General features: G+C 40.4%; 1 protein-coding gene across 1 annotated transcript; it reads left to right on the forward strand.

The window, feature by feature from the left end:
* CUNH16orf87 (chromosome unknown C16orf87 homolog) lies at nucleotides 1-13,526 on the forward strand. Its single transcript, XM_068150596.1, has 4 exons — nucleotides 1-168; nucleotides 4,385-4,481; nucleotides 6,300-6,482; nucleotides 13,017-13,526. The coding sequence occupies exons 1-4, from the start codon at nucleotides 103-105 to the stop codon at nucleotides 13,133-13,135; spliced, it is 465 nt and encodes a 154-aa protein (XP_068006697.1). The 5' UTR covers nucleotides 1-102; the 3' UTR covers nucleotides 13,136-13,526.
* Nucleotides 13,527-15,495: the final 1,969 nt, after the last annotated feature.

The following is a 15,495-nucleotide window of genomic DNA, read 5'->3' on the forward strand; positions in this document are numbered from 1 at the left end:
GCTCCGAGCCCTGCCCTCTCCTCCCGCCCTTCGCAGCAGCCACGGGGCGGAGCAGAGCGGCGTGGCGCGGCAGGGGCAACAGTCGAAGCAGCAACGACGAGTATGTCCTCGAATAGGGCCAAGAAAGTGAAGATGGCCACCAAGTCCTGCCCGGAGTGCGACCAGCAGGTGAGGTGTTTAGCGGGCCCGCGCCTCTCCAGGCCCGTCCTTGTCGGGAAGGGGATTAGTGACAGCGGCGCTCGTTGAGGGGTTAGAGCGCTGGCTTCTCTGCTTCTGCTCACCCCGAAGTAGGGCGCGGAGTCCCTTTCGCTAAGCCGGCTGCTCCTGGCTGGTAGGCAGTGTGGGCGCCCTGGGCTAGAAGGGCTCAACGGCTACTTCGTCGAGGACAGGTGCTCGTGCCGTTGGGGCTCTGGTGGAGGGATGCGAACCGTGGGCGGAGCACGGGCAGTAAGCTTCAGCCGCTGTGGATGGGGTCCGTACCCCCTCGGTTGCGGCCGGTGGCGGGACTGCGGGACACGCTTCCTCTATGCTGCTCTGCTACTCCGCGCCCTGAGCCACGGTCTCTCTCTGACAGCACCTCTTACGGAACGGCACTGCCTACTCCCCTTTGGCCTGTTCTGCTGGGGCACGGAAGGTGGGCGCTGTGCCTCGCTGCCCTTTCGCCCAGCCGGGTGGAGTTAGGAGGCTGCTTACAGCCGGTGTCGCCGCCGGGCTGTGCCGTGCCGACAGGCTGCCGCGTTAGCACACGTTGCCTCGTTTCCTGTTTTCTTTCTGTGTCGGCTGTGGTTGCTTCTTGATAGCTACTGCTGCAGATTGTGCGTTTGCAACATCGGTGCGAGAAGCTGTCGACTGAACTGTCTGCTTTTTAGGGGGGGGGGGCGGAATTGAAGTGTCTCCGTACCGCTGGGAAGCGGTGTTTATATGGAGTAAATAATGGTTGTCTTTGCAAGCCTCTGCTTGGAGTGTGGATTAAATATCCTGCTCCTCTTACAGGGTGGCGTAATAGTTACGTTATGTTGAAGGATTTGTGTGTGCCGTGCAGGATTGTTTTTGTGCTTATTGTTTAGTAACTATGCAATTTATTAAAAATTAACTTTATCAAATGCAGTTTGGCCTTTGGATGACTAATGTGCCTGAAGCAAGCTGAGAGAGCGTTCAGTTGTGTTGTTTTCTCATGGAGTAGTTCATAAATCGTGAAATTGAGACCTTTGATGCAATTTCTGTCATGCAGTCCAAATGTATAGGTGAATTGTTTATGTCTCGCTGCAGTTTTGTTGTGTGTACAAAATGGAGTTACTTAAACAGTAATAAGAGCTGATTTCACTACTGCTGTATCACGAGCCTGTCTTCATTTAGGCTTTTTACTGGTAATGATGTTGCTATTAAAAATAGGGCGGTTTGTTCCAGCAGCGCTTCTCTGCTGGAACAATAGCACTGCCTAAGCAGCTGTGGGGCTCAGGGTAGGGGCAGAGGCTCTTGCGTGTTAACATGGGAAGCGTGTTTCTGCTGTTCGAGCCTGAAGCCTGACTGGTATACACTGTGTTACTTTATAATACTTATAAAAGTAGCCTCATATAATTTTTCTTTACTTGGAGAGACTTCAAAAAAGAGTCATCTTATTTGTTCTGACTTGCATACTTTTTATGGTGTTTCCACTCATCCTGGAACACTTTGGAACGTCAAGCTGTGGGGGGGCGTCTTTTCGTGTTTTGAGCAATAGCCGAGCCACTGCAAATGCTCACATATTAAACACGTCACTGGAGTACTGTTTCTGAAGAAAAATGTTGCAAGTTCGGGTTATTCAGTTCGTGAAAGAAGAAATTAAAATGAGTGCCAAGTTGAATATGAGTGGTTGAGGGTTTTTTTTGGGGTTCAGTTGTGTGTTCTGTTTTTTAGTTGTTAAAATGAATGTAGTCAGTGTTAAACCACCAGCAATAGTGGGAGTAGATAAAAAACCCAGGCTTTTTAAGCTGATGCTGAAACTTTCACTTTGTTGTGTGCTTTAAAACTAAAACACATGATCTGCATATGTGAGTGTAGTTTTTCTGTTAGCAGCTCCCCTGTGGCTAACGTGGAATTAACATGCGTACGTGCCCTGCCTTGGTGCAAGCATTGCCCATAGGACGTTGTTTGCCAGTTTCAGATGTTTGCGAGGACGAGAAACTAAAACCTACAGTACAAGTCAACCCTTTAGAGAGTGTGGGGAAACTCTTGTGTGACTCTTAAGTGGTTGTGTCCTGTACTAGCCTTTCTTAAATTCTTCCATAAACAAGAACTTTGCATTTGTTTCTGATTTCTTTGCAAGACGTGGCATGCATGGAAATATTTAGACAGCTACAAACATTGGATCGTAGTATTAAGTAATTCCTCTTAGGCTTTGTAACATTTCTGTTATAATTTTGATAATCTGTAATTGTTCTTTAGATGTTTTTAGAATTATAACTGTTTCAATTATATTTTCACAACCAAAGCAGGGTCCGATTAAACAAAGGAGCCTGAAGTGCTTGCAGTCTATCAGAAGAATTAATTATCCATTCTTAATTTAGCTTCAGCTAAACTTTCTTGTGAGAGAATCTCAATTTGTTTTTGGTTAGGAAAATGTAAAACAAAGTAAAATAGTGTTTGTAGGATTATGTTGTTTAATTATATTACAGGATGTTATCAATGTAGGTCTTCAAAGGATAACTGATACATTTCAATGAATAAGCCCCTTCTCACACACCTACATGCCAAACCTGTAGGACTAGAACAATATTGTTCTCTTAAACACAGTTAAGTCAATGGGAAAACATTGGGTCTGTTCCAAGCCCCTTGGGTGAGTTTTCCCAAAATTATTTTTTGGACTGAGCCTGGGATCATAATTTTTTTTTTGAGTGACCCAGATATTCAAAAATGGGTTTAAATAAGACTTCTGTATCACCTTAACAATACAGGCAAAGTTTCTGCTGGATAGTGTGCTTTGTACTGTTATTTCTTTGTTCATACATCAGTATAAGTGTGCACACAAGTCTACTAAATTCTGGGATTTAAGGTTCAATAAACCTCCATTGCAATCATTCTTACTATGTCACTCACGGAATTTGAAAGTCTGTGGTTGCGTAAAACTTGCATCAAAAGTCTATCTGTAAGCCATTTGTAGGGTGAAGTATGGGAGTTAAGATGTGCTTCAGAAAGCAAAATAATTTATTTGTTCCAAGTAGCAGTTAAATCCTGCTTTACAAATTCATGTGCTAATTTGACAGGTTTTTCCTAGTCATTAGAATGCTGGAACTTGGTTCTCCTGCCTGTGGTAAAGTTGGGCAGCAGTCGTGGTTCTCTACTCCTGTTTGCTTCAATGGATACTGGTAGACTTGTAGAGACACATCTTAATTACATTTGAGAAATTACCTCTTGCTTTTTTCCCCCCTATGTTATGCTTCAACATGACTTAATTTTAATGTGTTGTGTAAATCTCTTCCAGATCTCTGTTTAAACCTGCTTTGATTTGTGTTTTCAGTTTTAAACCTAGTCAAGTATGGTGTATATCGTACTACTTTAAAAGATCCTAGAAGATCTTGGCTTTAAATGATGGTAATGAGGTTTGTAATCTATCAGCATCACTTGAATTGCTCAGAGAGATTTTTTTTGTTGGTTGTTTTTCTTCCTAGTTTTTCATGCGAGTGTGGCATTTTTAGATTCTCCTCACCTTAAGTTGTGTTACACTGGGGGAACTTACTGCTCCTGGCTGTTTACAGTGTTCCTCCTGATCAGCTAGTCTCTCAGACTCCTCAGACAGCAGTCAGCTTTTGACTAGCTGTGGTAGGTTATTCACATTTTGAATTAACGACGTCTTTCCATAACCAATCGGACTTGTCTGTGGCATTGTTGCGGAGTGGTACAAATGCATCTGTTTTGCTTCAGGTTCGGTTGTGCCTCCTGTTTCAAACTGCTGCTGCTTTCTAAAGGAGTCCTTTCAAATGCACCTCGAAGTAAATGTGTTCAGAACTTACAGTTTTAACTCATACTTTTTCTTCTTTCTTGTTGAAGTAAACGCAGGAAGCAAAACTGGGAATGCCTGACTGATTTGACTGGGGATATTTGAGAACTCGGAAGAGTAATTGTATTTCTGTTCTAATTTATCCTTGCTTTACTGCTCTCGATTTTCCCTCACTCCCTTCCTTATAGTCTGGGGATAAGGGTTCAACAGCTGTGCATTTCAAACTTGATTTCTAACAACTACATAAAGAAAAATTTTGGTGGGTGATTCACAACACAACGTGGTTTTAGTGCGTTTAAATACAAGTGACAAAATGTGGGTTAGTAGTTTTTTTTTTTTTTTGCTAAATTTGGCAGGAATTTTGTCATAATTTGAAGTTACCCAAAATATGTCATTTGCTTTTTCCAGGTCCCTGTTGCATGTAAATCATGTCCCTGTGGCTACATATTTATTAGCCGAAAACTTCTACATGCTAAACGTGCTGAGAGATCACCACCCATCACAGGTAATACTTGGAGTTCTTACCCCTTATCTTTTGGAGGCAAAGCATTGGGTATTTTACTACTTTGTGTACGTTGGCTGTTGTAATTCCACTTTACCTTGAATTTTTGGATGGTAGATATGTTACTTTTTGTGGAATTTTGAGGGTGGAAAAAGCTGGTGTTTTCAGTCGTGAAACTTGTGATGTTGATGTTTATTCTGTGCATTTTCTTGCTGTGCACATAGGTCACTAGGCAAAATAGCTCAGGACAGAAAGCTTTCTGTTAATGCTATTTGAAGGTAAATGTCTAGAGGTGCCACAGGGATCAGATTTCAGAGTCCCTGCTGATTTAAACTATTTTTTCTGAAAAATAAATTGGTCATCTGTTTAATCTAAAAGCAGCTGAGTCTTCTCTCTGCATGTGCTAAATTTAAAAATAGTGTCTCTTTTGTGTGTGATATCTTTTGTTATTCATGGGCAGAGTGAGAAGTTGGTTGAATGTGCATTCTGGCATGATTAACATTCTTGTGCTCATTTTTATCACTCCCTGCAATAGTAGTAGGAGTTACTCAGAATCAGCACTTGTCAGAGAAGACTTTAAATATTAAAAAAAAACAAACCTACCTGATCTGTAATATCTGCTTCTTAAAATTATCCACCAGGCCTATGGAATGGAGGCTAAGTATTTCAGATTTTCTATCACTGTTTTGAAGGGTGCTTGTAGTTTTACTGTCTGGTAGGAATAATAGAATGTTAAGCTAGATAACTGAACTTCAAAAGTGGGGGGAGGTTGAGCAATGTCTGTGACAGCTTGGAAGTGTTGGTTGATTTTCATTCTGCTTCCCCAGTTTTTAGTTGGTAATTAAGAAATGAAGCTGGTGGCTATAGTCTAGTAGAGCAGAGCCCTTGTATAATTCAGCTTTGTACGCAGGAAATGAAATAAGGGAAGAACCACCCTGCACAGAAATACATGCTGGGGACCACTGTATTGGAAAGCAGCTTTGCAGGAGAGGAACTGGGTTCCTTGCGAGCAGCGGGTTGTACATGAGACGATGGTGTGATTTTATGGCAAAGGAAGCTTATGATGTTCTAAGGGAGGAGATACTCCTCCACTTGATGCCAGTGAGGCCACACTTCGAGTGTGGTCTGGTTCTGGGCTGTCCAGTACAAGGCTACTTGGACAAACTGGAGAGAGTCCAGTGAAGGACCACAAAGACAGTGAAGGGACTTATAGCATCTATCTTTTGTGGAAAGTCTGAGAGATCAGCCTGGAGAAGAGAAGGCTCAGGGGAATTCTGTAGGCATGTATAAATACTTGGAGGATGAGTGTAAAGATGGAGTCTGAGTCTTTCCAGTGATGCCCAGTGATGGGATGAGGTAATGGGCATAAACTGAAAACACCACCTGTTCACGCTGAATATCAGGAAACATTTTGTTACTGTGAGGATGATAGAGCACTAGCTCTGGTTTTCCAGAGATGTTGTAAATTCTTCATCCTTGGCCACCTGGATGTGACTCTGGGCCACTGTCTCTTTGTCCAACCCTTCTGCTCAAGCAGAGCCACGGGCAGGTCTCCAGAGGTCTTGTGTTGCAAAATGCATTTGAATTAAAGGGTTGATCCTTGTAATTGACAAGGGAATTATTGTTGTGGATCTGACACCTGAATATCTGCATGCATGTCATGCAGGTATGATTGTTCTGTAAAGATGTAGACATCTAATAATTTTTTTTCCCTAAGAATTTTAAAGAAAAAAGCTGATTGGGTTGGATAAGCATTAAGAGTAAGTTAAGAACAAAGATGAGAACAACCCTAGATCATACCGTCTCTATTCATTTGCACAGAAAACAAGAGTGAGGCCAAAAGGAGACGGACAGAGAGAGTTAAGCGAGAGAAGATAAATTCTGCAGTAAATAAAGACTTAGAAAACCGAAAAAGATCCAGGTCTAACAGCCATTCAGATCATAGCAGACGAGGAAGAGGAAGACCTAAGAGTGCGTCAGCCAAAAAGCACGAGGAAGAAAGAGGTATGAAAACTGGAGAAATATGTTAATTGGGTTTTCTTTTTGTATGAAGACATTTTTATATCAATAAACCTTTATGCTATCCAAACCATTTAAGTAACTAGACCAGTTCAGCCAGTACCCAGTATCTTAATGTGTGGAAGAGACTGTTTCACAAGTTCAGAGACTTCTGGTTTTGTTTCAGTGTCTGGAGCAAACTATGAACTAGTCTGCATTTTAGCTACCATATCAAATTTCAGCATGTAGGCTGAAAGCCATTGGACTGTGGTGCATAGTAGTTGGGTTTTTTGTTTGTCTGTCTTTGTTTGTTGTGGTGGTGGTTGTTTTTTTGTTTTTTTTTTTTTTTTTTGTTGTTTGTTACTGCTGCCCTTCATCGTAAGGACAAACAATATAATGATGTGTTGTCAGAGTGGTTGTAACTGGATGGTTTAAAAAGTACTTGAAACCTTTTGGAGGGCCAAAGTAAAAAAAGGCATCTTGAGTCACTACTATGACCTGAATTTTTATCCCATGATTCTGCAGAATACTCCTCTAGAGGAAAGAATTTCTCCCTGACTTTTAAGGTTTCTTGGTGACTTGCTGTTCTTAATCTTTAGACAATAAAGAGACTGTGACATGCATTAGAGTAATTTTGGAGCCCTTCAAGTATGTGACTGTCATTTAGGATTCCTGCTTTTAAGAGTCTATTGACACTGCTTTTGCTATCACTGGTTTTGAAGATCCTAATTTTAGGCCTGAATAATCAATACAAAACATACAATGAACTTCAAAAGGCTACAAGGTAGGTAGGAGGGGCAAGAACAAGACTTCATAGAAATATTTAGATCTTGTTTTAAAACTACTGAAACCTGCAAGCAAACCTTCTGGCACACCTCAGGAATCTAATTGTTTTTTTCCCCTGCCACCTTATTTGTTAACAACAAATGGGTGTTAATCCATGTTGCAAAGGGAGTTCCTTTACCTTCTAATTTAGCAAAACCAGTTTTGTTGTCTCTGCTCTTCAATGTAAATCTTTCTTAAAGTTTCTCTCCTTTGAAATCAAAGTATAAAATGGAATTTATTATTGGTTTGGTGCTTTGCCTATGGAAATAGAAGATGTAATTTGATTTCTGCATGTCTTCTGCATGGCAACTGCTTTACTGTAATAGCAATCCTCATATCTAATCTCTTCACTGCTGCATGTGACTTACTGGTATATGTTGCTAGACAGAACTTCACCATTTGTAATTAATCCAAGCTAAACTCTGTTTAGCACCTCTGGGATAATTTGTAGGAGTTCTACTGCCAGTCTAGTTCATACATAGTGTTGTTTTGAATATTCCTGCAAGCCAATTGGGTTCCCCTCTAAAAGTAAATCTTTCCTGTCCCTTAAAAAACCCAAAGAGGAAAACCATCTAAGCAATCAAAAGAAAAGATCCATTCTCTTAATATGTGTGTTATAGTCTCCAAAAAGCAAGCATTTGAAAGCATGAGGGATATTTGAGAATGTTTTCCTGTCCCCTGGCTGAATGCTGTTGACCTTCTGCTGCATGCTCCAAAGCATGACAATATGGCAGTGCTCTGAAGCAGAAGCCTAGAAATCTGGATTCAGTGAGATGTTTGTGTAAGCATGTGTATGATGGCTGTTTTGCTGTTCAGTGGGACCTGGACAGGCAGGAGAGTTGGGCAGAGGGAAATTTAATGCAATATAACAAGGGCAAGTGTAGAATCTTGCATCTGAGAAAGAACCACCCCATGTATTAGTATAGGCTGGAGAGTAGTGCAGAGGAGAGGGACCTGGGGGTCCAGGTGCATGGAAGGGTGACCATGAGCCAGCAGTGTGCCCTTGTGGGCAAGAAAGCCAGAGGTATCCTGGGGTGTTTTAGAAGAGGTGTGGTTAGCAGTTTGAGAGAGGTTTTCTTCCCCCTCTACTTTCCCCTGGTGAGGCTGCGTCTGCAATATTGTGTCTAGTTCTGGATCCCCAGTTCAAGGACGGGCAACTGCTTGAAAGAGTCCAGCAGAGTGCCACAAAGGTGATTAAGGGAGTGAAACACCTTTCTTACAGTCAAGGCTGGGTCTCTAGATTGGAGAGGAGGAGACTGAGAAGTGACCTCATTAGTGTTTATCAATATGTTAAAGGAGAGTGTCAGGAGGATGGACCCAGGCTCTTAGTGTGTCCAATGATAGGACAAGGGGCAATGCTGGAGGACAGGAGGTTCCACGTGAACATAAGGAAAAGCTTTTTTCATTGTGAGGGTGACAGCACTGGAATGGACTGCCTAGAGAGGTTGTCTAGTCTCCTTCTCTCAAGATATTCAAAGTCCACCTGGACACATTCACGAGTGACCTCCTCCAGGTGACCCTCCTTTGGCATGGAGGTTGGGCCAGATCTTTTGAAGTCCCTTCCAGTCCCTAATGTTCTGTGATTCTGTGTTTTCTTGGTGTTTGGTGTTTTGTTTTTGTTTTGGTTTTTTTTCCAAAGTTGAATTTCACTTGAGAAGATTGCCTTCATCTTCTTTTCCTGTCCTACCATTGTCTTTACTTAGTATTGTGACTACTGCTGTTTTCTTCCTTAGCAGATACAGAACTTGGGTTCACACCCATTTGTAATTATCTTTGCTGCTCACCAGTACAGCACACCTTAATGTTTAGGATACAGTGGGTTTAGGATATTTTCTTTCTTATGACTGATTATGTAGCATTTGGTGATTATTTGTCAGATTTCAAAACAAAGTTCATGTATGTGGTTGTCATGACCATAAAAATGCAGTGGAGAACCCATCATGTTGTAATTACTATAAAAGGGACAGTGCTAACTTGTTTTAAAGTGGCTTACAAAATTGGCTTATGTGCAGTATAATTGGTGGATATTTCAGAAATATCCCTGTACCAAAGCTGCTGCTTGGTAGTGCTGTTTGCATAAAAGCATGGTAAGCAACTCCTATTCTACAGTCAAGGAGATTTTTGTATGACTCACTGCTATTCCTTGTATCAGTCTGCATTGCATTCAAAGTCAGCTCTGAGGTGGCTCTTAGTGTTATACTGTGTCTTATTTCATTGCCTGTTCTAGGTTTCTGGGATATTTGGGTACACGTGACTTGGCGACAGACATTGTGCTGTTCTTTCTGCAAAAGACTTGAAAAGAGGCCTACTGCTTGTAAAACTGTTAAATATTTGGACTTATGCAGTGCTTAATCCATTTGTAGAGGAAAAACAGGAAGGCAGAAAACACCTGAATGATAGTGTCATCTGTCCATGTGAAGGCCAGTCAGTTGTGAAAATTTTCCTGAGAACACCCATGACACATGCAGCTTTGCTACCTAGCTTGTCATGCTCTTTGCACACATACCATGCTTGTTCTCAGTTAGGTCTGTGCCTTTGACTAGTTCTTTTGTATCCTTCTTGACTGGATTATGTTAAAGCAATAAGCTGCAGGATTCAGCAACAGTTAAGAAAAATAGGAGAAGCCAAGGGCTGTTTTCCCTGCAGATTTAACAAGAAGGAATGAAGAGTGAGGAAAGAGGAAGCTTACGTAGGCTAAGGGAGTATGGCAGAGTGCTGGGACACGCGATGTTTCAGAGCCATGGGGTGACCTTGGAAAATAGGAACTGCTTGCGGGTTTGTGTTGTCAAAATAGTAATTTTATTCTCTGTGAGAAATGCTTGGAACAAATTTTGATGTTAGAAATGTGTGATGATTTGGTGAGATTTTTGTGGTGGTAGTATGTTTTTTGTTTTTCTGTGTTGGACTGTGATGCAGTCAGACTTATTTCCAGCCTGCCTTGTTACCTAGGTATGCTGGAGGAAATACAAGGGTACGTACATTTCAGTATCCTGACAAACTTAAGCTGATTTAAATGTCTTGACCCAAGTTTTCCATTTCCAGCAATTTCCACCGTTATTTCTTGTACATTTGCTTGTCTGATGTGTACATTTGAAGGGACTTTTTATCTTCAGTAGTGCAACTCAGAACTTTGGGTTTTGAATCTGTAGAAAAAAATTAGGGGGAAGGATCCATATTAGATTTATACCTAATAACAGTTTTAAGGGCTGTGGGTCTGGTGGTTTGCAGGAGATCTGCAGTTGTGAGAGGCATGCACCAGAGACTGAATATTTTTGCCTAAATAGCCTCCTAGTTGTATGTCAAGAGACATAGTATCTTTAATGTCTTAACAAAATGGTATTGTGATTTTGTAAGACAGTCTGCTAATAAGTGAGTCAAAACTACTTTCAGGTAAGACTGAAACAGAAAGTTTTAGTGTCTGTAGGCACCATGGTATCTTATGAAGAGCGTATGATAAAATGTCATGCACAAGTGTGAGCTTTACTAATAACTGTGGTTGTTTTAGGAGTGCATAAAGCTTGAAAGGCTGTCTTAATCCCTGATACTATATTTGCTAACAAGATTTAATCTTTTGCAAGCTGAAGTCTCAGAACAAGGCAGTACTGTGGGTGAATAAGGGGAAGAGGAAATGAGATTATTAATTTTTTCTTGCTAAGAGCTCTACTGTCTGATAACAAGGGGGGGGAAGGCATTATAAATTTTGCTGAGTGCTGACATGCTCAGGTGGTGGCCGTATGTGCTTGAGTCAGGAAGTTTGAAATAAAAAGGAGAGGTTTAGATATAGACAATAGAAAAAGTTAAATATGGAATAACCAGTGTGTGTAGTGTCTATGTTCAGAACAACTCCCAGCATTGTTAACTTGTAGATGGTGGAGGGAGGAACTGGAGCAACCTAAGATGAGCATGCATATAGAAACTGGTTTGATTTCTTGTAAACTACAGGGTAGGTCTTGCAATGAAGCTCTCAGTTCCTTAGCTTTCGTTTCAAACTCAATACACTAAAGAATATTGTCTTTGCATGGCCAGGGAACTGGCAGAAATTACTGACATTCCAAGTATCAAACATGCTTTGATTTGTCTTCGTTTGCGGAGCAAGTTCCTTGTTTTTAGATAAGTAATTGATGACATAATTGTGTGTCCAGGCTCCTCATGAAGCAATTTTACTTGCAGGGAAGGGTGAGCTTGTGTGTGACTAAGTTGTCTAGAAGTCTTAAATGTATCAATAGTAAATCAGAATACAGAGGTAAAGAATTTTTCAGTTTCTCCCCCTTAGTTGTTCAGTGCAAACACTTGATTTCACGTGGAAGGCAGTCTGTTGGAAAATGTCTGTAGCTGTAACACAGATGTGAAGCCCAATCTACAAATGTTATGAATGTGAACCCATTGAAGGAATAACTGTGTGAGTAGGTGGAGATGTGAGGTGCTGGGCTCTTTTTTTTATCACATGGTGCTTTCTGTTTTTTCCAATGCAACTTTTGTCTTTCACTGACTCATTGTTGATTTAGATTTCTTGGTGCCTACCAGTGTGTGCTGTGAGCAAAAATAGGTGCATGTGTGTTAATGAGACAGAGGGATCTGTCAGGCAGGCATTGTGTTACAATTGTAAGTTAGTCCAGGCCACTGCAGAACTTGGTTTAGAAATGGAGTTCCACAGCTAGACACTGAACTTTAAAGCTCTATATGTAGTCCTCTCTTATTTTGTGTCTCCAAGCTTGTCATCTGCTGACAAAGCTGGGTTTGTTCTTTTTCCTTGATTTCCTCCCCCCCACCTTTTTCTCCTTTCTTAATGGGCTGTGTCAGCTACCCATAGGATATAAATAGTCATGATCTGGAATAAGTGGTATTTCTGAAATGATTTCTGAGTTTTTATATTCTACAATGTAATTTGGTACACTGGAGCACTGCATTATGATGGCTTCATGATGTCTTGCTGTTGTGTGTCTGTAGTGTTGAAAAAAGCCAACATTAACAGAAGGAATTTGGAGGCTTTCACTTGCTCATTAGGATTTTAGCATTGTTCTATATCTGGGATAAGATTGAAAGTCTGCAGTATAGTAACTCCTGTAGTGTTCCTGGTGACAAATTTGGAACCTGGCTTCTACCATGTATCTGCTCTTTGGTTTTGGATGCTGTAATGTAACTCTTAGATTTCAGTTACTGAAAGTAAAATAGGGACACACACTGTTATGTTCAATGAGGATATTGAATTTTTTTTGCCTCCACCACCCCCCCCGGATGGGATATCTTTAATTAAAGCCAAAGCAAATCAGCCCCCCCCCCCCCCCCCCCCCCCAAAAAAAAAAAACCCCACAACCAACCCAAAACAAACATCAACCAACCAACAACAACATAACAAAATAGCCAAAAATGAAAAGCTCAAAGCAGGTATAAAACCCACAACTCAACCAAGTTCACCCCTCCCTACCCCCCTGCCCTAAAAAAAATAGAAATATAATGTTAATGACTCATTCTTCCTACATCATTAAAGAGAATTCAGTCATAATTTTGGGTGACTAATTTTGTGACTCCTTCAGCATCTTTAGGTGTCTTCATTCCTTCCTCCTCTCTTTCAATCCTTTCCTGCGTAGGAGATGATTGTTTAATTTCTTTTCGATTCAGTACTCCATTCCACGTAATTTATTAACTTCTGTGTAATGTGCATTAACTTCAGGTAATGGAAAAAACATCTAATAGTGACTTTTTTTTCTTCTACAGAGAAACAAGAAAAAGAAGTTGACATGTATGCTAACCTTTCAGATGAGAAGGCCTTCGTATTTTCAGTGGCCTTGGCGGAAATAAACAGAAAAATTATCAATCAAAGACTTATTCTGTAACTTGTAAGCACAATCTGCTGCATTTCTATGCAGAATGGCTAGCTTATTTTCAAGGTGTCATGGACTCTCAGAAAGTGTGTTGTCTGCACCAACAAGGACCATAGCATTTCTTGTTAAAATTCTGCTGCTGTTCTTGGAAATGAATTGTTTCTACAAGTCAGAGAAAGTGTTCACAAGACTGTGCTATGAAAACAATCAGAAAGCAGACATGTTTCACGGCTTGAAGACAAATGATAGACACATGCACAGAGAGACTGCACCCATTCCAGAGCACTTCTTTTAAATTTGCTGCCAGAAAATGCAATATTTTAAATATTTTCAGAAATAAATGATTTTCCTTTGAAATTATATATTTCAGATTTTTTTCAGCTATATTGCAGTTTACATATGTACAGTTCACATAACTTTTTAATAAATTGATATTCCAATATTTTATTGAAGTGGGATTTAAGTACATTTGTGATGTTTAGGGTGTGTTTGCTTTAATCCTCTTAGAAATCTGGTATTCATCTTAGGGATGACTATGAGTTTGTGGGTTTGGGTTTTTTGTTTGTTTTAATAGGTGGGATATAATTCTGATAGGAAGAAAATTAAAGCAGTTTCATTTGGGGGTTTATTCTGCTTGAAAACTTCCTATTGTTGATGAATTTTCTCTAGAAAATTATTTTTCCTGCTACATAGCTTTTCAAAAGTCACTTGTTTTGTAACAGCCATTTGCTGGGTGTTTGCCTTGTCCAGCTGGTAAGTATTTCTCCCATACTCTTTCTTGGCTCATCATTTACTGAAGAGGGACAGAAGCAGGCATCAGGGAGAGAATCTGCAGCTCATTTTCCTGGTGTTTCCAAAAGATGAGGATGTACTAGTTCTTTTTACCATCCATGCATTTTTGCTTGTCTTCTAAAAGTGTAATTCTTAGCAGTATTGTCTTCAGAACGTTGACAATAAATACCAAAGAAAAAGTCTGCCTGTGTGCATAAATTAGCTGCTTTGGTGAAAAATAGGTGCAGGGAAGATAATCAGCAAAGGAGTCTTTGTTGAAGTGATACAGTGCAATTTGAGCCAAAACTCTTACTTCAGTAATTATATGGAGTTTTTTTTTCTTTCCAAGGAAAAAAAAGTTTATGCCCTGTAAAATCCAGAGGAAAGAGCTGTAGGAGGTAATTGCATTCTTAAAACTTGACATACTGGGTTTTTGCCAACTTCCATTCAATTTTCTAAGAAGAAGAATGCAACTAAATGTCTTAGCTGTTCTTCAGCATTACTCATGCTTTTCAGTGTCACTTGAATAGTGAGAACTACCTAATGAGATTCTGCTACAGAACTGATCTGTGTGGGAGCAGAGATTTTTATTTATAAAGCTATGCTATGAAATACAGTTTATCAGTTACTGCTTAAAAGAAGGAGATGTGCTAATTCTGAGTTCTGCCAAGGGGACTGATCAGATGCCAACTTTGTAAGCAGAAGCGGGAAATACAGAAAGTGATTTTTAATTTTTATCTTCTTAAGAGTGATAGGTGACCTTTTGGGCACTGGATGAGAGGGATGGCTGTGGAAATGCACTAAAACTGCTAATATTACACTTGTCTTTATTCCAGTAAATGAGGAATTGTGAGCACAAGGCCCACTTCCCTACATGGTGTAGACTTCTGCTTTCCAGAATTGTAGCCTGTCACAGATACCAGTAGTAAGGACAGATGAGTAACTCTTCAGGATAGAGGATATGTTTGCATGGTAAGTTAAGTCAGAATGGCTAAAGGGAAACTCTGATTTTGAAAGGTTAAGGATAAGATCAGGCTTGTGTTGCTTCTTTTGTTAGAATGTTTAGGAGGACTAAAGGGGAATACTATTACAGTCTGTCCAGTGTGACAAAATTTAACTTAAGACTTTAGGTGTTTTCTCTGAGAAGTATGGAAAATATGTTCATACCTCTCAAAAGCACAAGACTATTTTTTCTGCTTTCTTGGTACAGAGTGGTTGAGTTCTATTTCTGTACTACTTCCCTTTGTCTTAACCATGTCTCTGCTGTCAATTCTTTTCCACTTGTCATGCTTTTCTTCTTTTGCTGCTGAGAAAGCTGTGATGGAAGTAGATAGCCTTAAAAATACCCTAGAGAGAGAGTGGGGTTTTGTAGCCAGTGAATCTTACAAAACTTTTTCTTCCCACTAAAGAGAAACAAACCTTTGCTGTATAGACAGGACACTTCAGCATCTTCCAAAAGCCCTGGTAACTCTGGCTGTGGTGTGTGCTATGACATTGATTTCTTGGAATATATTCAGTGACTGAACTGGAAATTGTCTGCACTGTGTGAAATAGGCATCAGCTTGATGGCATTTCAAGATCTCTTTGTGCACTACAAATGA

This window comes from Melanerpes formicivorus, unplaced genomic scaffold (genome assembly GCF_026170545.1).
Source record: "Melanerpes formicivorus ecotype bairdi unplaced genomic scaffold, bMelFor1.0.p_v2 SCAF_20, whole genome shotgun sequence".
Taxonomy (NCBI): Eukaryota; Metazoa; Chordata; class Aves; order Piciformes; family Picidae; genus Melanerpes; species Melanerpes formicivorus.